At 45.6% G+C, this 23,431-nt stretch overlaps 2 protein-coding genes and 1 long non-coding RNA gene across 7 annotated transcripts; 1 reads left to right on the top strand and 2 right to left on the bottom strand.

The window, feature by feature from the left end:
• Positions 1-145: 145 nt before the first annotated feature.
• On the top strand, positions 146-17,047 carry dnm2a (dynamin 2a). 5 transcript variants are annotated; one of them, XM_085933321.1, is made up of 21 exons: positions 146-647; positions 5,010-5,083; positions 5,256-5,405; positions 5,496-5,699; positions 5,777-5,875; positions 5,941-6,101; positions 6,192-6,334; positions 6,403-6,538; positions 6,779-6,846; positions 7,302-7,440; positions 8,793-8,879; positions 9,036-9,106; positions 9,780-9,831; positions 10,597-10,608; positions 12,154-12,264; positions 13,844-13,953; positions 14,020-14,131; positions 14,206-14,370; positions 14,462-14,685; positions 14,796-15,062; positions 16,909-17,047. In XM_085933321.1, exons 1-21 carry the CDS (start codon positions 487-489, stop codon positions 16,937-16,939), a joined length of 2,577 nt encoding a protein of 858 aa, XP_085789447.1. In that variant the 5' UTR covers positions 146-486; the 3' UTR covers positions 16,940-17,047. The 5 variants fall into 5 exon arrangements, with proteins under 5 accessions (XP_085789447.1, XP_085789445.1, XP_085789446.1 ...); XM_085933319.1 differs by having other exon boundaries at positions 15,187-17,047; XM_085933323.1 differs by lacking the exon at positions 146-647 and adding an exon at positions 2,600-2,709 and having other exon boundaries at positions 15,187-17,047.
• On the bottom strand, positions 12,044-12,996 carry LOC147044252 (uncharacterized). Its single transcript, XR_015068443.1, has 2 exons — positions 12,778-12,996; positions 12,044-12,474 (listed from the first exon to the last, which is right to left on the bottom strand). It is a non-coding gene; the product is annotated as an uncharacterized LOC147044252 (long non-coding RNA).
• Positions 17,048-20,401: 3,354 nt separating the features above from the next.
• LOC147044250 (transmembrane emp24 domain-containing protein 5-like) lies at positions 20,402-22,826 on the bottom strand. The gene is made up of 4 exons (XM_085933417.1): positions 22,582-22,826; positions 21,856-21,953; positions 21,595-21,781; positions 20,402-21,407 (listed from the first exon to the last, which is right to left on the bottom strand). Exons 1-4 carry the CDS (start codon positions 22,747-22,749, stop codon positions 21,204-21,206), a joined length of 657 nt encoding a protein of 218 aa, XP_085789543.1. The 5' UTR covers positions 22,750-22,826; the 3' UTR covers positions 20,402-21,203.
• Positions 22,827-23,431: the final 605 nt, after the last annotated feature.

Below are 23,431 nucleotides of genomic sequence, written 5' to 3'. Positions count from 1 at the left end.
CACCAACCGGAATTGAGATTCCGGAGAGGGCCTTTGAGATTTTAAGATATCCAATCAAAAGGGTCTACGGAGAAGCGGCAGGAAAAAATAGCCAATAGAGATAAAATATTGGCATGAAAGAGGCGGAGCTTAACATGCCGGTGAAGATCGGATGTAGTTTCCGCTGACCGGATAATGTTTGTGTAGTAGTGGAAGTTTTGTTTTTCGAGTTCTCCGTACACTTCGATTTATAGAACGTTTTGGCAATGTCCTCCGGAAAAGGCAAGATACTAACAGTGTGATTTACACACCGGGGAGAGCACAAATGTTTGTTTATTAAACACTCAAGGGAAGTAGAATTCTAAGGTCTTTGAAGTAAAATTGACACCGTATTCCGGTGAGCACCTTATCGCTAACGGAGTCGAGCTAGTTGACGCGGCTAACTTTAGCCTCAGCTTCTTTTTTTTTTTGCGTTGTGCGGAGGAGCTCTTCTGAGCTAACGAAGCCATGGGGAACCGGGGCATGGAAGACCTCATTCCCCTCATCAACAAGCTTCAGGACGCCTTCAGCTCCATCGGGCAAAGTTGCAATTTGGACCTTCCGCAGATTGCCGTGGTCGGAGGGCAGAGTGCCGGGAAAAGCTCCGTTTTGGAGAATTTTGTGGGCAGGTAAACTCACCTTAATGTAAATGATTACTTATTTCGGTTGAGTCAATGTGATTGAGTGGTTTGCCGGTCCGTTCAGTGCTTAAACGTACAAACGCACGTCCCATACAGTGCAGCTAATATTTCATGCTAACTCCTACAGGCTGTCGTAAACCTTTCTGGTGAAAGAGTGCCCATTCAGCAACTTCAAAATATCAACATTTATCCTATCGATGTATATTTTTTCCTCCTGACTCCGCCTGAATGCAGTTTCAGCCAGAAACCAAGGTCAAATGTCTTCCGTAGATACACAACTGTGATGTTGCGATAAATGTAATTAATTGCCACACCCGTACCATTGACGCTTTCATATCTGTTTGTGTGTTTCATACCGAGTCATAGCAGCATAGCTTGTTCTCTCCTGAGTCAATGCATTATCGAGCTGCCTTTCCATTGTAGAATGTGGATTATTTCAGCAGCACTTACTGCACTTGCCTTGTACAAGAGCTCTCTTTCAACATTGTTGCTCTAAAAAATGGAGACAGCGGCTAGACACGACTTCCTTGTGCATCTTCCGCTTTTATTGCTTTTTGGGCATTTCAGAGACCACAATCGCTGTCCATTCTCATTGGAGTTTGCCCTGGCCTCTCCCACCTCTGCGTTGAATAAGAACTGCCTGCAGGTAAAAGATGAATAAACACGCTTGCTCTTGGCCTGCTTGTTGAGCAGGTTTTCACTGCGGTTGTAGCCAAACCTGTGTTATGGAAGACACAAGAACAACGATCAGCATTAGATAGACATCGGGTGAGACAGCCTGTCGTAACATGCTCACCGATTTGAATGCACATGAAGGCTGGTCTGTTTTTGTTTTTTATGTGTAGTGACACTTATCAGATACTGACTGACAGTCAGAGACCTCAGTTTCAGTGCCCTCTGACAACCTATGCAAATGTGCTCGTGACTTTTACATTCTGATTGGCTTTATGCAACCCGCTCAGTAATGATGTGTGACAAAGGTGCAAGGTGCACATGGAGTGTCCAAGGAATTCTGTAAGAATGGGTGTGCTCTTGGGTGGGTGACTCATGGTTCAGTGATCCAAATACAGTATAGCTGCCATGGGTTTTCCTTGTCGAGGCTGGTGAAAAAGAAATGTGTCCTTCCCTTTCCCCATTCATCATTCACCACACAAATTGTCTGATGCTGGCTTTTCTCTCCCACAGCAGTTTTCCATGTAAGTTTAAATGATGAGCAGGAATGGGCACTTTTATACTGTTTCCGGCGTCGCTAAAACTATCGGAGCAATACATTTCTACTACAGTAATGTTTATTTGATTTCCAATAACACTTTCAATTCCATCACTTCGAATTCTAATTAGGGCGTTTAATGCTTCCACAAATGTTCCATGGGGGAAAACCATCGGCGCTACCTAAATTGTTACCACCAATTTTTTTACCCTCTGCCAACAGTCCTTGCAATCTATTAGTGAGTCAACACGCTTTGGCGTCTTTGTTAATCAAGCGCTAAGAATTAGGACCCGACTGATTAATCAGCCGGCTAATTTAATCAGCCAATATGGGTGGTTTTAAAATTGGTGAAAATAGGCTGCTTGATTAATGTATTTTTGCAGGCTTTTTATCTATTATTCATTTTAACACATTAAAACAACATAAGACAAAGATAACGTAACTGCCAACTGATTTTCCTATAATGCAGATCTTGATTGTTGAAAGGTAAGGGGCTAAGAATGTCACACCTCACCTTTACACACAGTAAAAAATCAACAAAGCATCAAACAAACCCATAGCTTATTGCTTGAACATATGGTTGCAATTTGCAAGAAGTCAACACTTTTCTCTCCATGTCTGTATGTGCACTGCCAAAGCTTCAAAGTATCAAAGGATTACCGCTATTCTATGAACATATCAACATATCATAGCTATTCTTATACACAATAACAGATTGCTTCAGTGTGTGTGTGGGGCGGCATTTTAGTATTCAACCCAGGCTGCATGGGTTCAATTGAGTTGGCTGGCGCTGATGCGTTGATGGGCTCTGGGCCCACGTTCCCGGCGAGTGTGTCACAGGTGAGCAGAGCACACTGGATGCTTAGCCAGATAATCAAATCTCTCCCGCCTTGTAGATTTGTATATGCTGCTCTTTGTTAACATGGACGAGATGTCATCTTATTGAGTTTTCTTCTCAAGGCCAATATGTGCCCTGACATATATAATAAATACAATACATTCTAAAGCACCTTTTCAGCGGCCGCTCTTGCTTGTCTTTGCCAATGATTCATTTAATGAGGTTCAAAGTACACTAAACCATTTTGACGTCAGACGTTGTCCTTTCTGGGAAGCCCCTTCAATTCGGATTTTTTTGGATGCCTTCTTCCTTGATGATGGTTCTAGTTGTCCCACGGTTGAGGAAGGGCCCACTTATCTCAACACCACCAGCCGTCTTCTTGTCGTATTTGCTGCTATAGGCCTTATCTCAGATGTTGTGAATGAGATGCTGCTGCGTTGCTGTAGTGCTATTATAAAGCTATTAGTCTACTGAGCTATCAAGACAACTGTAGCTGTCTGTCTTTACAAAGATAATGACGTTGACCCACCCCAAGAGAGTATGATGCAAGGGAGCCGCCATCTTCTCTCCCTATCATCCTCTCCGTCTTTTCTCTTTCTCCAGAGAGAGATTCGCACGCCGACGCTCGGCCACGACCCATCCATAATGCATGAAAGGATACACAATCTGCTCAGCCTCGTCTATCTTTTACAGCCTATCAATAATGGAATCCGGTTCTTTTGCCATCCCTTTCAATAGGCCGTCGCTATGAAAGCACCTCTCTTTGTGAAGACAATTCAGCCAATGGCTCTTTTATGGATGCCCCATGGAACATTTGAACAGTTTGATCCATTTGCTCGCTCGTTGATGGCGATGCTTAACTGAACCACCATTGAGTCGCTCTTTTTTTTGTGGCAGACCGCTGCTCGCTCACTCTCTCGCTCTCGCTCTCGTTAACGTCCGTTAGTTTCAACGGCAGCGCTTCCTCTATCTGGTTCACCATTTCCACAATTCCCTACCGTCTGCCGCTCCCACAAATCATGTTCCTCATTATGCGCATGACACGGCACTGGCAGCTTTGTGCTGATGTAAGAGTCATCTCGAACCTTCCCCGTTGCGTCCTGCTGCCCTTTTACACAGACCACAGGACTTTTCTTCTCGCCCTGTCGCTGACTCACCGCTTCCACGATGAAGTCAGCAAGCGCCGCCATGGTCCGCCAGAGCGTGCGATCCAGCAGACATAAGGAAAACGTCCCAGGCTGGGAGCGGCTTATTAGCCCCAGATGTTGAACGCGCGGGAGGGGGGGGGGGGGGATGACGTCCATCCGGCCTATAGGTGTTCTCACCCCTTCGTACGACATGTTGCAATGACAGCTTTTGTTTGTTTGAGTTGCCGTCATCTATTGTGGCAGAGGAGGCATTACTGTGGCTGAAAGCGTTTGTATTGACACAGGGTGGCTTCACACAAAAGCTTCTTTGAAGCCATTAAACCCGCTTGTTCCTTAAACTTGAACAACGGCTACTGTTGTTCACGCTCAAGAGCCATAAAGGCTAATAGCGCTTTAAAACATTATGTACTGCTCAATGACTTTATATACATCTATTTTGAAGTAAGGGAAATATGAATACAAAAAGAACATAAGTGGTTAAGCCAACATTTGTGTGGTGTGCGCCTTTTAGTAGCGTGGCTTCGTGAGTAATGTCAGGAACTTTGACTCCTCCCGTTCGTTGTTTCACTACATCCTCCTTGCAAGGGTTTTTATTATGTCTTTGTGTGTATGTGGCTTTGATTTGAGTATAGTTTAAGTGTACTACACTTAAAGTGTACTCGTCTGGAATCCAATGCCAAGAGCATTTCGAAAACCTCTTAAAAAGAATGCTCAATTTAATTGATGTTGATATTGAATCTCTGAGTGTCGAGCCTGCTATCAAATCACAGTCTGTCATGAGTCAAAGCTGTTCTGACAGCTGCTCAGTCTCGAGGTTTGCAAATTAAACACGAGCTGAAATGTCGAATTCCTCACCGGTACAATGTGCGGAACTCTCGGGTATTCGATTTTCCTCACAGCAGTGGGAGTGAGCTGAGCGAGCATAAATGCTTCGCCTCGGTCTTTAATGATGTGACAAAATGACTTTGTCACATCGGGCGCAAGGTGTGAAATCCACCCCCGAGCCTGTCACCCTTCACCAAGAGTGACGTCGTGCTGTGAGAGCTCTGCAAATAAAATGGCCTTGTTCTTTTGTCTGCCGGCCCTCTTACCCAACATGTTTTCACGTCGGCTCTTTTGTTGAACTCGCCCCGTCTCTCTGTGTGTCACCCAAGGGACTTTCTTCCGCGAGGATCTGGCATCGTTACACGCAGACCTCTCATCTTGCAACTGGTCAACAATAAAGCAGGTGAGTGTGTCGCGTTGTATATATATATTTTTTTTTTCAACCTCATGTCTGCATCATCGTCGAGATGCAATGTGCCGCCGCGCCGGAGGCTATGCTCTGTCGTCTGCCATCACGCCGCCTTAATTTAATATTCCCTTTTGTCCTTTCCCCGTCCTCCAACCTCCATGCGTAGAATATGCCGAGTTCCTGCACTGCAAGTCCAAGAAGTTTGTGGACTTTGAAGAGGTGCGTGCGGAAATCGAAGCGGAGACCGACAGGATAACGGGCTCTAACAAAGGCATCTCCAACGTCCCGATCAACTTGAGGGTCTTCTCGCCACATGGTAACAAACTGAAAATCACATGCATGCTTTTTACTTTGCACCCACGGACTCTTTATCTAATCCTGAAAAAAATCTTTGCGCTCCTGACAGTTTTGAACCTGACACTGATCGACCTTCCGGGAATGACCAAAGTTGCCGTGGGAGACCAGCCGGTAGACATCGAGCATCAGATCAGAGACATGCTCCTGCAGTTCATCACCAAGGACAGCTGTCTGATCCTGGCCGTCACGCCCGCCAACAGTGACTTGGCCAACTCGGACGCCCTCAAGATCGCCAAGGAGGTGGACCCGCAAGGTAAGCGTTTTGTGTAGGTTTTGTTCTTGGTTTGCGTCTGCACGTCCGTTCTGTAAAATATGCGAAATGACTGGCAGGTTTGCGCACCATCGGCGTCATCACAAAACTGGACCTGATGGACGAAGGGACGGATGCAAAAGAGATCCTTGAAAATAAACTTTTGCCCCTGCGAAGAGGTAAGGCCTTTAAAAGCAGCACATTGGCTGTTGTTGGTTCTAAAGTGACTTGTGTGTCTGCTCAGGCTACATCGGTGTGGTGAACCGTAGTCAGAAAGACATTGACGGTAAAAAGGACATTCGTGCTGCTCTGGCGGCTGAGAGGAAGTTCTTCCTGTCCCACCCTGCTTATAGACACATAGCAGAGCGAATGGGCACGCCGCATCTTCAAAAGGCTCTCAATCAGGTTTGCTTCCACATCTCCATTAAAATAAAAAATAAAAAGTCACGCGTGGTGTGCGCTTAAATAATATCCCCCACCATTTCCTGCCTGCAGCAATTGACCAATCACATTAGGGACACACTTCCTGGTCTGCGCAGCAAGCTACAGAGTCAGATGCTCTCCTTGGAAAAGGAGGTGGAGGAGTACAAGAACTTCCGTCCAGATGACCCCACACGCAAGACCAAGGCTTTGTTGCAGTGAGTGCACTTCAAACGTACAACACACCGCCGGCAAGACAAGTTTTATTCCTCTTCCTCCTCCGCAGGATGGTGCAGCAGTTCGGTGTGGACTTTGAGAAGTGCATCGAAGGCTCCGGAGATCAGGTGGACACCAACGAACTGTCAGGCGGCGCCAAGATCAACCGCCTCTTCCATGAACGCTTCCCCTTTGAGCTGGTCAAGGTAAGTCGTGTTGCACATAAACGTTGAGGGACCCAATGTACAAATGACTTTGGACATGTTGCGCAATACCCGATACAACGGGCTGTTCCTCCATTTGTGTCGATGATTTTATATATGTTGTTTTTCAGTAATGTCACACAATCTAAAATCCTGTAGAAAGCCATGTGACCCATTACTTTTGTACATTGATGCGCTTTACCCCAGTTACAGTATTTGTCTTTGTTTCCCCAATCTTCACAGATTGTCTTTGATGAAAAGGAGCTGCGTCGAGAAATCAGTCACGCAATCAAGAACGTTCATGGCGTCAGGCAAGTGGAAGCGCAACAGCTGACCGTTCTCGCCGTTTATGTTCATTTGCTCAATTTAAACACTTAGTGTCTGTCGTCCGTGGTTTTTAAATCAAGCGGGGATGAATTTCCGGTTCTCGAATTACACTTGCTGTATTGAAATCATCTTCTCACTGCAAGTCTGCCAGCTGCTTTTCTGCACTGAGGAATTCCGTTCTTGTTCTGTGTTCCGTGTTGTCGACATTAGTCACGCCGTACCTTAATTTCATCTTCATCATCCCGTTTGTGTTTGAGGGCTTTTTTCATCATTACATGATCTGTTGTCAATGTCCGTGTTTTATTAGCTCTCAGATCTCAGTCATTATTTTGTGTTGGTCTGCTCAACCATTCGTGTGCATGTCGGTCAAAGGTCCACACGTGTTAACTGTCCCGCGTGTCTGCGTGCGCTTGTGTCCTGTCTCTCTATCCATCCTCAGAACGGGGCTGTTCACTCCAGACCTGGCGTTCGAGGTCATCGTGAAAAAGCAGATCGTTAAGCTGAAAACGCCCTGTCTCAAATGTATCGATCTGGTCATTCAGGAGCTCATCAACACAGTCAGGCAGTGCACCAACAAGGTACTGCGCCCGTCCAGCATCTCCCGAGACGGCAGGGCGAGCGCTGTCGTGTTGTGGAGTGTTGTGACGGGTGACGTGTGGTCAGGTTCCCGGATGTTTCAGGGCCTGTCTGAGCATCTGGGTTCTTTCCTGGACAAGCCGCAGGTCGTACAGCTCAGAAAAAGTCTCGAACTGTTAATTCGGCCCTTCTGTTGGCGTCGCTCCAAAAAGTGGGAAAACCTTTGGCTTGTCCGCCGCTTGCCTTTTTTCTTTCTTTCTCGTCAACAACTAGAATCGACTAACTGAATGCAGACCCTGATTTTTTCCTCCCTGTCTTTTTTTCCCCTTTCCTCTTTCTCCATCTCCCACACAACAAATTATACCCTTCTAACCTTGCGCCCCCTCCCCCAGAACGGGGCTCTTTACCCCCGACCTGGCTTTCGAGGCGATTGTCAAAAAGCTGATCCTCAAACTCAAAGAGCCCAGCCTCAAATGCGTGGATCTGGTGGTGTCCGAGCTCACCGCCCTGGCCATGAAGTGTGCCGTGAAGGTAACCGTGGGACACGCCCCCCGGGCGACTGGCATGGAAATAGAAGCCATCCCCCTCATTGAAGTCCGCTTCCCACCTTTAACTCCCCCTGCAGCCATTTGTGTCCCCGTTTCGTCAAGATTTTCAAATTTCCCACTTCCATGAAGTCGTCTGTAGATCATGGAAATGTCGTTTCCATACCACCTCCGCATTGCTTTCTCCCATTTGCCTCCATGTCCAAATTCCAAACTGGCCCGCCCGGCTACGCTTCCCCACTGAGTTGCATTGGCAGACTGACATTCAGATGGACTTGGAGGGATCTGGGGAGGACTTGATATGACTGAAATGGGCCCTGAAGGCGCTGTGAGCTGAGTTGCCATAGCAACCGTGCTCCCCTGCCCCCTTGTGGACAGAGAAGAACCCTCCACTACATCGCACCTGTGCTTTTTTCCCCCCCACATTCTGTCACTTTCCCTTCTCATCCAGCCTTTCACACGCATGCCCTCAGCCAGATATGACTATTTTGAAATGGCAAATTTCTTTTTGGGCTTCTCAAGCTCCAATTTTTCGAAATGTAATCGTTTCATCTGGCTGATGGTAAAAGTCGTATGTCTTTGTTCGAAGAGATGGCTGCTATATACTGTGTGTGTTTTCGAAAGCGCGTGGCCCTGAAATGGCACTTGACTGTCTCCTTCCCTTTTCTTTGTTCTCATTTTTATTATTCTCACTTCTCACACCTGTCCTCTTTCGATTGGTAAGTGGTGCTAGGTTCAAACTCGCATGTCTACTACACCAGTGTTTTTTTTTGTGGGTCAAGGACTGCATCAGCTGTCTTGTTTTTCAGCTCAATTCCTACCCGAGGCTGCGAGAGGAGACCGAGAGGATTGTGACCACTCACATCCGAGAAAGGGAAGGAAAGAGCAAAGATCAGGTGAGCTGGATGATGAGCGCTCTGAAATTGATGCTGAGTCTGAATAGTTTTAAGACATGTCTCGTGTTCACCGTGACAAATTGACAGCGCGTCTCTCGTCATCATGTTTAATTGTGACCTCGCTGTCCTAATTGTGATTTTCTGCTTCAAATGAAGGTTCTGCTGCTGATTGACATTGAGCTGTCCTACATCAACACCAACCACGAGGACTTCATTGGCTTTGCTAAGTATGCACCTCCAGCTTTTCCCTCCCCCCTGCCCTTCACCCCGCCTTACCTACAGCTTGTTTTCAGTGGCTCAGTACAGACATAGCGTTCCTTATTAAATGCTCGTCCTACTTTAAAAACAAGATGCCCCGTAATCATAATCAAACCATACGTCAAATTTGTCAACTTTTGCATTCAAAAAGTTGCAAATACTAAGCTGCTTGGAAGCTGCAATGCATCCATGACTGCACATGCTTGGTGTGACGGTAGCCCGTCTGCTCGCTGTCTGTGTGTGTGTGTGTGTGTGTGTGTGTGTGTGTGTGTGTGTGTGTGTGTGCATTTTGTGGCACCTGACGAAGAGAGTCGGAGTGTGTGTTCAGTGCCTCGCGCCTGCATGGCGAGTAGATTCCTCCGTGTAACAAAACAGAGCTCAACTGGAGCTCTTTAACGGTTCTTATGACATCATTTTCAGTCTTGACTACAGAAGGCTTGATGATGGTAGCCCCCCAGGGTTCGGCAACAACAGGTGGGATGTAGGGCTGTGTGTATGGTGCGTGCTTGTGTGTATGTGTGTGAGAGATTTCTTCTCATGATTGGGAAGCGTTCAACAAACAATATGGGAGTGACTTCAATGTGTACTTTAGAAGCTCTTTGTCTCGCCGTCTGTGCTAATGGTCTCGTCTTTGTGTGACAGTGCGCAGCAAAGGAACACAGCAGTCAACAAGAAGCGAGCCGTTCCCAACCAGGTACGTTCCACCAGCCGCCGTTGGCCTTATCGCAGCTGTCAAATTTAGTCTCTCCTGATGGATGCGTCCCATTAGCAAGCCTATTAATTGTCTGTAGCGCCAGTTTTGGCCGGGTCTTTTCATCTTCCTTGACCTACGTAGCTGCTAATCAGAGCAACCTTGTGTGTTGTTTTAACTGCCAGGATGTGCTCATTAATGCGGACTAATATGTCCACATTTGTGTGACTTAAAACCGCAGTTGTTCAACTAAAAAGCTGACATCAAGTCACCACCCCCCCCAGACCCTGTCTTTGTGCTTTGATGCAGCCCCTCACTTTTTTCTTTTTTTAAAACAAACCTTGCAACTACGTTTGCATGCGAGTGTCTGGGCATGTTCTTCAACTACTATGAAGCATTTAAGGCCCTAATTGTAACTTTTTTTTTTTTTTTTATGCTGCATTAACTTGGCTCCATTAACTTTGCACTGTGTTATGTATCAAAATTGAGAGCGTGCATGAAGCTGGCGCATGTCACCTGCGCTATAAACGATAACGTAACCAAATTGTGGTTGAGCTGAAGTCATTTCTAATTGCATGTAACTCTCTGGCTCTGTCTCTCCCTTGTCTCCTTTCCTCCATCCTTCTTTCCTTCTCCCCTCCAATTTCTATTTCCTCTCCTCTTCCTCTCCTCCTTTGCACCCTTGCCTGCTTCTGACTATGGTTTTATGCTACCCCCCTCCCTTCCACCCTTTTTTTTCCCTTTAATCCCCTTTCCCTATTACAACAGGGTGAAATTCTGGTAAGTACCTACTGATATAATTCACACCTTGCCAGGCAAGGCAGCAGAGGTAAGGCCGGGCAGCAGAACCAGGGCGGCCGCATCCAGGTCAAATTCGGGAGACGAGCGAAAAATCATTGCTCTCGCCCTACTGAGTTGTTTCACCCCTCTACAGCTGGGCGCTTTTGGCGAGTTCCGTGAGGAGAAGGTACAGTCTTCCCAGACTGATTGCAGTCCTCCCAGTGCTGTGCAGTTACCAGTAATTTGGAACTGCCCATGCAATCACTCTGAATTCTTTGATAACAAAACCGTAATTGTCTGCTATTCTCTCCAAGCCACTAACATTGAAAGCCAAATGACGCACGGCAGGTGCGTCCCGATACGGTTCAGAGACGACGCCGGTTCTCGTTGTCTTCCGGCTCTCGCCTCTGCTGCCACTTTGTACTCGGCTGACCCGAAAGTCTGCCTGGTATCATCATGGATTTTATTGGGGGTGGTCGGGGCATCCAATCAACAACATACTTTTGTCGTGACTCATCCATGCATGTCAACTTAACAAATAATCGAAGATAAATTAACTGTCATATTCACTTTGCATTAAAAAAATTAATGTATGACGACAATATGAATGCTAGAAAAACGATAACGCAACAATATATTGTGGTCGTCTATAAGGTGCGGTTGATCATTTAATACAAAGACCCTCACATTTCCAGAAATATAATTGAATGAAATAGTCAAATATGACACTAATTTACATTGTATCAGAATATTGATATTTAGTCTCAACTTCCATCTCCCATCAACTAACTGTGTATAAACAAAAGCATCTGAGCAGCGATGCACCCCCTTCGCTTCTCATTTGTGTCGCCGCATCCTTCAGCGACTCCTGCCGAGAAACAATTTGGAAGTTCTGAGAAAGTTATTTTTGCTGGCAAGGCAGGCTTGCCGCTGGAAGGAACTCTCAATGCGCCACGCTTTCCCGTCCGTGTTTACGTTGGCGCCTACATGTTAGCAACTTACTTTTTCTTCAAGTAGTCACACTTTTTTTTTTTTTTTTTTTTTTAAATTGCGTCCATTCACACTTGCACTAATCAGAAGTCATGTGATCTCTTCTCCAGCTTCATCTGTGATCTTAGTTCAGTGAATAAAATCTACTCTCTGCTCCTCCTTCTCTAAGCCAAAATGAACGCCGCTAACACGCCCTCTTGTGTCAAAGCTGACACTCACACACTTGAGTCGCCTCTTGATCCGCCCGAGCAACATCTGCTTCTCTTTGGGGCCTTTTCTGTGGCATCGCGACGGACTAATGGTGCTGATTGCTGTCATCGTGTCGTTTTGCATGATGTAACCCATAAAAACCATCTCGTATGTCACATCCATTCTCCTTAAATCCTAACATAGTCGTCATATAAAGAGGTGAACGTGTTTCATTTAGGATTGAAAACAACCAAGGTAAGTTGGTAAGTTTTTATTCATGATGTCACGGGGCTATTTAGACAACTGATAAAGCTTTTTTTTACGTGATTCTAACAACCTCTTCCCACCCTCCTATCTTTTGATCAGGTAATCAGGAAAGGCTGGTTGACCCTCCACATTAGCATAATGAAAGGAGGCTCCAAGGAGTACTGGTTCGTCCTCACCGCGGAATCTCTGTCCTGGTATAAAGACGAGGAGGTGAGCGTCGTTTGCCTTCATCTCGCTGGTCGGCCAACTTGCGCGTGCCCGTGCGTGCGTGTGTCCCGGCCCAGCCTAACCAATGTGCAGACTACTGTTCAGCTGAAGCCGGATGAACAGGTAGTCTGAACACTGGGCAGGCGGGGGGGTGCGGAGGCCTCCGATGGGGGGAAGGACCCCGAGGTCAGCGTGGCCGTCGGTCGCTGGTTACTTGGGACAGAGTACACAGAGATTAAACATTACCTCGAGGGTCACATCCATGTTCCAGCTCACGCTCATTTTCACATCTTCAAAAGTCTAGTTTATTTGATTTTTTTTTTAATGGCTACAGTGCGTGCAGGGACTTTAAGACTTTTGAGGACATGCACGGTCACACACAAACTTGTCATTTTGCATTCAAGTCCATGCACTAAAGGCCCTTACTTCACTTCATAAATCATCAATTTTATATCAAATGCAGCATCACGCCAAAGTAGGGTCATGAAAAAACAAGGCTGTAAAAGCGCCACTCACCACTTTGTCGTCTTCGCAGAGGCCTCCTTCCCATCCAGTCAACGAAAAAAAAGTAGACCCCGGCTGAACACGTTGCACTTTCTAACGCTGGCCGCCACCAAGAGAGAGAGAGAGAGAGAGAAAGAGAGAGAGAGAGAGGCGACGCGAGTGGGGAGGATGGTGGAGGCAAACTGACGTGGCAGGCGGGCTGAAGTGTTCCAGCCGGGATCTGACTTTGGAATTTGCAGGAAATCGTACTGGGTTACTGGGGGCGTGGGGGTTGCCATAGTGTGTGTGTGTGCGCGCGGAGGCGTGTGGCCTTACTGTTTGGACTGTGGGTCCAAAATCGTTTTCAGGGTCAGTTTGTCTACAGTCGGCCATCGTGTATCATCCAAGTATACTTTTTGTTTTTTTTAATGCTACACTTTGTGTGTCGTGTTGGGTGACGTAACAATTGGGCTCACGCCACCCTTTGCAGATATAAATGCTTCCAGATGTTTCTTCTCACCAGTGAAAACTGGCACCGCATCCTCCCCCTCCATGCTGCTCCTTCACGCTCTTTTTCTTCCTCCCCCACCCACCGCATTCCCTGATCCTCCTTTTTACACCAATTTGATGGTCTATTATGCAAAATAAAAAAAAAGTATGTTCTATCACATCAACAGTTTAAAAAAAATATATAATCATAGGTCTAGTGGTCGCTCTTTCCATTTCATTCCATACAGGACACCGCCATGCCTCATGGTCTTTCTTCTTGCTACGAATATCTGAAGGAGACAAACACACAATCCCAAATTTTATGTATCGGTGACTACATCATGTGTAATGACTACAAAGTACCCGCGTCAAACGGATGTTGCGTTCTTTTAGTTCACCACGAGATGGCGCTAAATTCAACACCGTCTCTTTAAAGGCCACCCTATGCCTCAATACTTGTCAGTGGCACCACCTGTTATATTTTTTCTCCCCTTCAGTAAAAGACAAGGCGTCCAGTTGAGAAAATCCGGCAGTATCGTTTTTCCTCTGTCAAATTCAAATGAATGGATTCTGATGTTTGATGTTTGCAACCGCCCGCTCCCCTTGGCAGGAAAAAGAGAAGAAGTACATGCTGCCCTTGGATAATCTGAAGCTCAGAGACGTGGAGAAAGGCTTCATGTCCACCAAGCACATCTTTGCAATCTTCAACACAGAGCAGAGGTTCGCTTGCACTTTCATTGGCACCTTTTTTTTGGAGTCATGCTAATATTGCATTTGTCTGCGCAGGAATGTGTACAAGGATTTACGGCAAATCGAGTTGGCCTGCGACTCTCAGGAGGATGTGGACAGCTGGAAAGCTTCCTTCCTTAGGGCCGGAGTTTATCCAGAGAAGGACCAGGTCAGAACAGTTCAACAACATGACAAAGAAACATTCACAACGGGGAGTGTTGCTAAAGAGATGCACATCCCCAGACGGAGAACGAGGAGGCGGCGCCGGCGGACACGTTCTCCATGGACCCTCAGCTGGAGCGTCAGGTGGAAACCATCCGTAACCTTGTGGATTCCTACATAGGCATCATCAACAAGTCCATCCGGGACTTGGTGCCCAAGACCATCATGCACCTCATGATCAACAGTGTGCGTTGAGGAAGCTTTGACGAGCTCAAGTTTGTACATCGCTAGTTGTGTGTGCCAGGACGACGTATTCTGTCGATTGCTTCTATCGCAGGCGAAAGACTTCATCCACTCGGAGCTGCTGGCTTACCTCTACTCATCGGCCGACCAGAACAGCCTCATGGAGGAGTCGGCCGACCAGGCGCAGCGCAGGGACGAAATGCTGCGCATGTACCACGCCCTCAAGGAGGCGCTGCACATCATCGGTGACATCACCACCAGCACAATCACCACCCCGGTGCCCCCGCCTGTAAATAACACTTGGATACAAGAACCCAGGTGAGACGCTGCACTCTGCAGCAACTGGCTTGGGACTGATGGCTATAAATTCAATTCATGGAATTTAAAATGACAAGCAGAATTACAACCAATCAGCGTTCTTTTCCCAGCCCAACCCCTCAGCGTAGGCCGGTTTCGTCGGCAGCCCCGCCCCCCAGCCGCCCGCCGGCCGTTCGGGGTCCGACGCCCGGACCACCTGTGAACCCTTCCCCGGTTTTCGGGGCCGCTCCGCTCAATCCTTCATCCGGCTTCGGCGCTCCACCCATCCCCTCTCGGCCCGGCCCGGGGTCCGCGGCCTTCAACAGCCTCCAGGACCCCTTCAGTGCACCCCCGCAGATCCCCTCTCGGCCAGCTCGTATCCCACCCGGCGTTCCCAGGTATGATGACCGTAAGAGGCCCCGCCCAAATTCTCTCTGGTTCCTTTTCTGTCTCTTTGACTTCTGTCTCTTTCGGGATGTTTTGGTTTCACTGCGTGTTCTCTATCTTCTCTCCACACTGCAGTCGAAGACCCCCTGGTGCTCCCTCTCACCGGCCCACCATTATCCGCCCTGCTGAGCCTTCCCTGCTAGACTAGACCCTGTGGGCCGAACCCACCCTAATTCTCTTCTGTGGGTCTGTGTTTTTGTGATGGGGCGGGGAGGTGATTTATGATCTGCGCGTGGGATGCATTTTCAGTCTCATCCTGCCTGTTGCTCATGAGTTGCTTTAACTACCTGCTCAACCAATCAATGAGCTCAATCTGCTCAGACAACTTTTGAAAGGAATGAGTCGACTTTCATAACACGACTTTCTATTGTTGAATTTAAATAAAGATGACACATGAGGTGAGGAAATTAGAAAGTCACCATGGTTAATATTTTACATTTTCTGCCTTAGAGCAGTGCTTTGAGATATGAGTGGCCTGATGTGGCAGTGAACTCAAACAATTCTTCCAAAAAAAGAGATTTCTATCATTTTTTTTTGAATCACCAGTGGTCATAGAACAAATTGAACTTGTATCTCAAGCACTACTGTACTACAATGCTCCCAAACCTTTGTACCAATCACATGACACTTGACAGTCATTGCCTTCAATAACACGGAACACATGCAGAGCAAGTAGCCAAACCGCCTTAACCAATTCATTATGATGATAAAGTATGATTTTTATTTTTTTTTCCCCCCCAAGAGTAAAATGTCGGCTGAATGTAGCTTTCGGCCTGTGAAGGCTCCCTGAGCGGCCGCGTGCACGCACTTCCTCCCCGCCATCCATTGTGCTTTTTGACTCTGTAGCCGCTTCTATGCATTCAAACTCTTGTAAATAGCCAGAGCGGGAGGTAGCACATGTATAGCTGATTGAGTCAACATGCTTGAGATTTCAAACAGGAAAGCGGGAAGCATTAACGGCTGCGTGTGTGTCATGTGACTAACTTTTATTTATAACCCGTCATGTTTTGGTTGTCTGTGGATGAAGAGCCTTGGTTGTTTGCTTGCTTGCTTTAATTCGGGGTTTCCCAAACCTGTTTGAGTCCTTTCATTGTGTATTAGCATATAATGTACATAATAAACTACTAATAAAGAATTCAAGGAGGCTGACAGAAGAGCACTGAAACATCAGGTTTTTTGTACTTCACAATTGAATGGTCGAGCCGCTTAAACGGAAGCGTTTGGGAAGCCCTGCTTGTCTTTAGAGAGATGATCATAAATTGTGGGGCTTCTTGTGTTCAATGGTGGTGGTTGTTTTTGTGTTTTAAAGGCATAGTTTGTCCACGGAACTTCTTTTTTTTTTTAATGACAAAAACTGGCCTTAAGTGATGTCAAGAATGGATTTGCTTGTCACCAACCACTCCTAGAACCTTTTTACACAAAGTACCGCCAAAATATATATATATATATATATATATATATATATATATATATATATATATATATATATATATATATATATATATATATATATAAAATTTAAGGTGCATAAAGTGCCACCATCAGGACCAAAACTAAAACAATACCAGAGTAAGTCGAAGGGTTTTCATCAAAAACATATCTAGACTGTCTGTCTGTCCATCTAGTTGTCCCTGTCTTTGTGTGTGTGTGTGTGTGTGTGTGTGTGTGTGTGTCTAGCTTTCTGTCTGTGTGTGTCCGTCTGTCTGTGTCTAGCTGTTTGTGTGTCTGTCATTCTATTAATCAAAATGATGATGTAATGTGTGAGGGATTAACATTGGCTGATTGTTGTCAAAACAGGCGTCCACCTCCACGACGGAATCAGTGGTGACCTTGACAGTCCTTGGGCCAAAATGAAAAAAGGGATGCTACAAATAAACTGTTCCAATGGTGCCAATAAAACATATCATATTGCCAATAAATAATACGTACAACAGAACTTTCTTTTCCTCTTGTGAATGCCTACATCGACTGCAGTTATCCAGTGAATATAAAAGGAATTGCATCCCTGTTCAAAGACCAGATTTTTAAACTATTCACTTAGTTCCCTTTAGTGATGTGCATTACAGTTCTTTTAAGTAAACTGGATCTTTAGAATCAGTTCTCTCAAAAGATTCGTTCAAATAAATCGTTCGACACACCCGCCCTCAGCCCCACTTTCTGATTGGCTGTTCGACCTGTGACGTCACACGGACACACCATTAGGTACACCACTATTTTCAGATGTACCTAATAACAGGCCACTTTATTAGGAAAAAATTATGGCCAAAGTGCCACACCCGCCCTCACCCCCACTTTCTGATTGGCTGATTGACCTGTGACGTCACACGGACACACCATTAGGTACGCCGCCATTTTCAGGTGTACCTAATAACAGGCCACTTCATTAGGGAAAAATCATGGCCAAAGCTTAACGGAAAGTGAAAAGTGCCCCACCCGAAGAACCCCCCACTTTCTGATTGGCTGGTTGATCTGTGACGTCACTTGGACACAGGTGTATCTAATTACAGGTAATTAGGGAAAAAGTTTAACTGAAAGTGAAAAGTGCCACACCCGCCCTCACCCCCACTTTCTGATTGGCTGTTCGACCTGTGACGTCACACGGACACTCCATTAGGTACACCACTATTTTCAGATGTACCTAATAACAGGCCACTTTATTAGGAAAAAATTATGGCCAAAGTGCCACACCCGCCCTCACCCCCACTTTCTGATTGGCTGATTGACCTGTGACGTCACACGGACACACCATTAGGTACGCCGCCATTTTCAGGTGTACCTAATAACAGGCCACTTCATTAGGGAAAAATCATGGCCAAAGCTTAACGGAAAGTGAAAAGTGCCCCACCCGAAGAACCCCCCACTTTCTGATTGGCTGGTTGATCTGTGACGTCACTTGGACACAGGTGTATCTAATTACAGGTAATTAGGGAAAAAGTTTAACTGAAAGTGAAAAGTGCCACACCCGCCCTCACCCCCACTTTCTGATTGGCTGTTCGACCTGTGACGTCACACGGACACTCCATTAGGTACACCACTATTTTCAGATGTACCTAATAACAGGCCACTTTATTAGGAAAAAATTATGGCCAAAGTGCCACACCCGCCCTCACCCCCACTTTCTGATTGGCTGATTGACCTGTGACGTCACACGGACACACCATTAGGTACGCCGCCATTTTCAGGTGTACCTAATAACAGGCCACTTCATTAGGGAAAAATCATGGCCAAAGCTTAACGGAAAGTGAAAAGTGCCCCACCCGAAGAACCCCCCACTTTCTGATTGGCTGGTTGATCTGTGACGTCACTTGGACACAGGTGTATCTAATTACAGGTAATTAGGGAAAAAGTTTAACTGAAAGTGAAAAGGGCCACACCCGCCCTCACCCCCACTTTCTGATTGGCTGTTCGACCTGTGACGTCACACGGACACTCCATTAGGTACACCACTATTTTCAGATGTACCTAATAACAGGCCACTTTATTAGGAAAAAATTATGGCCAAAGTGCCACACCCACCCTCATCCCCACTTTCTGATTGGCTGGTTGATCTGTGACGTCAGACGGACACTCCATTAGGTACACCGCCATTTTGAGGTGTACCTAATCACAGGCCACTTTATTAGGGAAAAATCATGGCCAAAGCTTAAGTGAAAGTGAAAAGTGCCACACCCAAACAACCCCCCACTTTCTGATTGGCTGGTTGATCTGTGACGTCACTTGGACACAGGTGTATCTAATTACAGGTAATTAGGGAAAAAGTTTAACTGAAAGTGAAAAGTGCCACACCCGCCCTCACCCCCACTTTCTGATTGGCTGTTCGACCTGTGACGTCACACGGACACTCCATTAGGTACACCACTATTTTCAGATGTACCTAATAACAGGCCACTTTATTAGGAAAAAATTATGGCCAAAGTGCCACACCCACCCTCATCCCCACTTTCTGATTGGCTGGTTGATCTGTGACGTCAGACGGACACTCCATTAGGTACACCGCCATTTTGAGGTGTACCTAATCACAGGCCACTTTATTAGGGAAAAATCATGGCCAAAGCTTAAGTGAAAGTGAAAAGTGCCACACCCAAACAACCCCCCACTTTCTGATTGGCTGGTTGATCTGTGACGTCACTTGGACACAGGTGTATCTAATTACAGGTAATTAGGGAAAAAGTTTAACTGAAAGTGAAAAGTGCCACACCCGCCCTCACCCCCACTTTCTGATTGGCTGTTCGACCTGTGACGTCACACGGACACTCCATTAGGTACACCACTATTTTCAGATGTACCTAATAACAGGCCACTTTATTAGGAAAAAATTATGGCCAAAGTGCCACACCCGCCCTCACCCCCACTTTCTGATTGGCTGATTGACCTGTGACGTCACACGGACACACCATTAGGTACGCCGCCATTTTCAGGTGTACCTAATAACAGGCCACTTCATTAGGGAAAAATCATGGCCAAAGCTTAACGGAAAGTGAAAAGTGCCACACCCGAAGAACCCCCCACTTTCTGATTGGCTGGTTGATCTGTGACGTCACTTGGACACAGGTGTATCTAATTACAGGTAATTAGGGAAAAAGTTTAACTGAAAGTGAAAAGTGCCACACCCGCCCTCACCCCCACTTTCTGATTGGCTGTTCGACCTGTGACGTCACACGGACACACCATTAGGTACACCACTATTTTCAGATGTACCTAATAACAGGCCATTTTATTAGGGAAAAATCATCGCCAAAGTGCCACACCCGCCCTCACCCCCACTTTCTGATTGGGTGGTTGACCTGTGACGTCACACGGACACACCATTAGGTACGCCGCCATTTTCAGGTGTACCTAATAACAGGTCACTTCATTAGGGAAAAATCTTGGCCAAAGCTTAACTGAAAATGAAAAGTGCCACACCCGAAGAACCCCCCACTTTCTGATTGGCTGGTTGATTTGTGACGTCACTTGGACACAGGTGTATCTAATTACAGGTAATTAGGGAAAAAGTTTAACTGAAAGTGAAAAGTGCCACACCCGCCCTCACCCCCACTTTCTGATTGGCTGTTCGACCTGTGACGTCACACGGACACTCCATTAGGTACACCACTATGTTCAGATGTACCTAATAACAGGCCATTTTATTAGGGAAAAATCATGGCCAAAGTGCCACACCCGCCCTCACCCCCACTTTCTGATTGGCTGTTTGATCTGTGACGTCACACGGACACACCATTAGGTACACCACCACTTTCAGGTGTACCTAATTACTTTATTCATTTTTTTTGTACATGTCAAGAATGTATTTGACTACTTGCTCTTTATTTGGGGGGACACCAACACATTTACACAACGTAGAACACATATACATATTGTCATATAAAGCCGTTAACCAAATGTCAGATTTTTGTTTTCATGCCCAAAAAAATAAAAACAAGGAATAAAACACCAAGTTTTAACATAAATGTTTATTAAAATAATAATAATAAAAATAAAAGTAAATTTCAAACCAGCAATCTAAAGTGAAATTGCAGGAGACATATTGGATAACAATATTTAGGCGTGTATACGTGTACACGTTATTTAAAAACTACTGTGTTATAAAATAAAGATTACCCAGAGAAGTATAATCTCCCCGCTGTTGCATAACGGCGCATCCTTTCATGCAATAAAGTTAGCCGTTAGCTTGGAGAAAAATAAACAAAAATTAAACAAGAAATAAAAAATAAAATCACAAAAATGTGGCAATTAAACAGGGGTGTGTAGACTTTCAATACACAGTATTACAAGTTGTTATGGTCCTTTGGTTGAATTTTTCTCATTTCATTTTCCTACAATTGTGACTTTTCTCATAAGATTACTATTCATTCATTTTCTGCACTGCTTATCTTGAGTCTTGTGCTCGTATATTAGTGTAGGAAGGTAAATCTGAGACAAAAAAGTGGATGATGAATTAATTGAATTGGTTTACTTTTTGAAATAATCAAAGATGGATTTAAAATACAAGCAGCTAGGAGAACCAATTCACCTTGTAGGTGAAGGTGCGAGCATACAAAGGTTTGACTGGCCGGCCGGCACGAACTGTGCCGAAGCTGCCCACCGGCGTTCTAGTTCGCGGGGAAGAGCGACTCGAGCGCGCGCACCTGAGAGACGCCCACAACCAAGATCACCACCATGCAGAAGAAGGACCAGAAGCTGACTCTCCACAGATTGTTGTCCTGCAGGTGCTGGTCCCTGGTGTCGTAAGTCCTGAGCATGAGCTGGATCACGCGCCCCCTCTGGATTTTCGTGTGCAACGCGTTGATACGTGTCTGTGGGACACCACAACGTCATGACTTACATGGTCAACCAAGTTCTAGCATGTAAAAATGGAATAAAAAAAGACATTTTATAACATTCTACTGCGACTTGTACATTGTTGTGCAGTTTTCCAGCGTGCCAGAGCTTTCTCTTTCCAAGTGTGTTGTCAAAACTTTCTCTTTCCAAGTGTGTTGTCACCTTGAAGTCTTCCAGCGTGTTGTCCATAGTTTCAATATCAGCGACCTCCTTCACAAGGTCTTCATCGTCTTCGTTTAGGTCATTGGGATCGCTGATGAGCAATGTGAAGAACAAGAGCTTCTCCTTTATTTTGCTGAAAATGTTGTCAAAGCACAGCTGGTAGTCACCTTCGTCAGTGTTCTGCAGCCTACAAAGAAAACATACGTGCGTGTCATCGTGACAGACGTCTACAAACGTAGACAGACAAACAGACAAAGGTACTTGTGGAGGCCGTGACTTTTTCTGTTGTCCTCAAACAATCGGCGGCCGCTGGGTGAGAACATAGTGAAGATCACATCCAAATTTGGCTGGCCAATTACCTGAAATATGTATGAACGCATGAACATTAAAATATGGATTTTTGTAGGACTTTCTTGCTGAAAGAATTCACACGCAATTCATCCAGAAAATGCATTCCGTAGTCATCAAGCGGCATCAATGTTGTTCCAAGTGTAGCTCAACTTGTTTTTCTATCCTCAAGTACCACTGATGATTGACATGACGTGGCTTGGCTGGATTTTAAGCACACCTGTAAAATCCCTACTCTACCTTTCAACAATGCCCCACACAAACTCAGCATACTAAAAACACATGGTAATTAAAAGTGAAGGAAGCTGACGGAAGTGTCGTCCAAACAACCACGCCGTTCTCCAGAAACAATACAAAAATTAAAGTTGAGCAACAAATCAAACTTTACTGTGCCAAGGTCTAGGAAAGCTTGACTTCACGTGACGTGTAGTTTCAGCAACTAATGTAATGTTAAACGTCTCAACTATTGCACTATAATGGTCATTAAATTGCAATACTTCATTTTATTATTGTCATTTCTTTAACCGACCCCCCCTCCTCTAAAATCACAGCGGCTCAATCAAGACCACACTGTCCCATTACTTTTGTCCACACAGCATCTCACATAAAGTTATGATTAAGTAAGACAAGTTACCGTACTTGGTATTCAAACTCTAGCCTGTTGTCCTTGCCTACGGGTTGAAAGAAGCACTCCTTACTTCCCGCCGGTAACATGAAGGTAAATTCCATGTCTCGACTAGACTCAAAAGACAAAGCCTGGGCCACGTATGTGGCCAGATAGGCCATCAAAGCCAACCAACACGCCATGGTCCCAATCGCAGTGTGAGCGCAGGGACGAACGAGAGTTGCCACCAAAGCACCTCCTGTCAGAACCTGCTCGGCCGGCTCGGCTCGGCTCCAGTCTTTCGAGTTTGTTGGCCTGCGGCTAATTGATGAGCGTCTGCTAGCCGGCAGTACCTGATTGTCTGGATGGCCGCACGAGTATTAGAGGAAACTGACAAGCTTGGAAACAAATCAAATCATGACACCTTGCTACATGACACAATGGAAGCAAACCGGTTAGTTGACACAAGCCAAGTCCAAATGCCAGATTAAGACCATGATAAATCTTTTCAAAATCTTTCTCCAGTTTCAAAGTCGAGTTTCAAACTATGGTTGATGTTTCAAATCAAAGGGTTGTTTTTCAAACTGAGGTCAGGGTTTCAATATATGATTGGTGTTCTCAATTCAAACATATGCACATTGATGTTATATACCATGGTGTCAAACTCAAGGCTTGGGGCCTGATAGTGCCCACCACATCATTTTATGAGGTTCACGAGGACAAATCGACTTCATGTGTGAATAATCAAATTACAAATTGTCTTTGTTTTTGAAAAATAGAAAAATACTATCAAATTCTATTACCATTCATCTTTTTAAAATATCTGACTAATTTTTACTAGTGTGGGATTTCATAACTGGTTATTCCTATACTGTATATAAGGCA

Source organism: Syngnathus leptorhynchus, chromosome 16, assembly GCF_054491065.1.
Source record: "Syngnathus leptorhynchus isolate UIUO chromosome 16, UIUO_Slep, whole genome shotgun sequence".
NCBI lineage: Eukaryota > Metazoa > Chordata > Actinopteri > Syngnathiformes > Syngnathidae > Syngnathus > Syngnathus leptorhynchus.
This window is presented reverse-complemented; position numbering and strand designations above follow the sequence as displayed.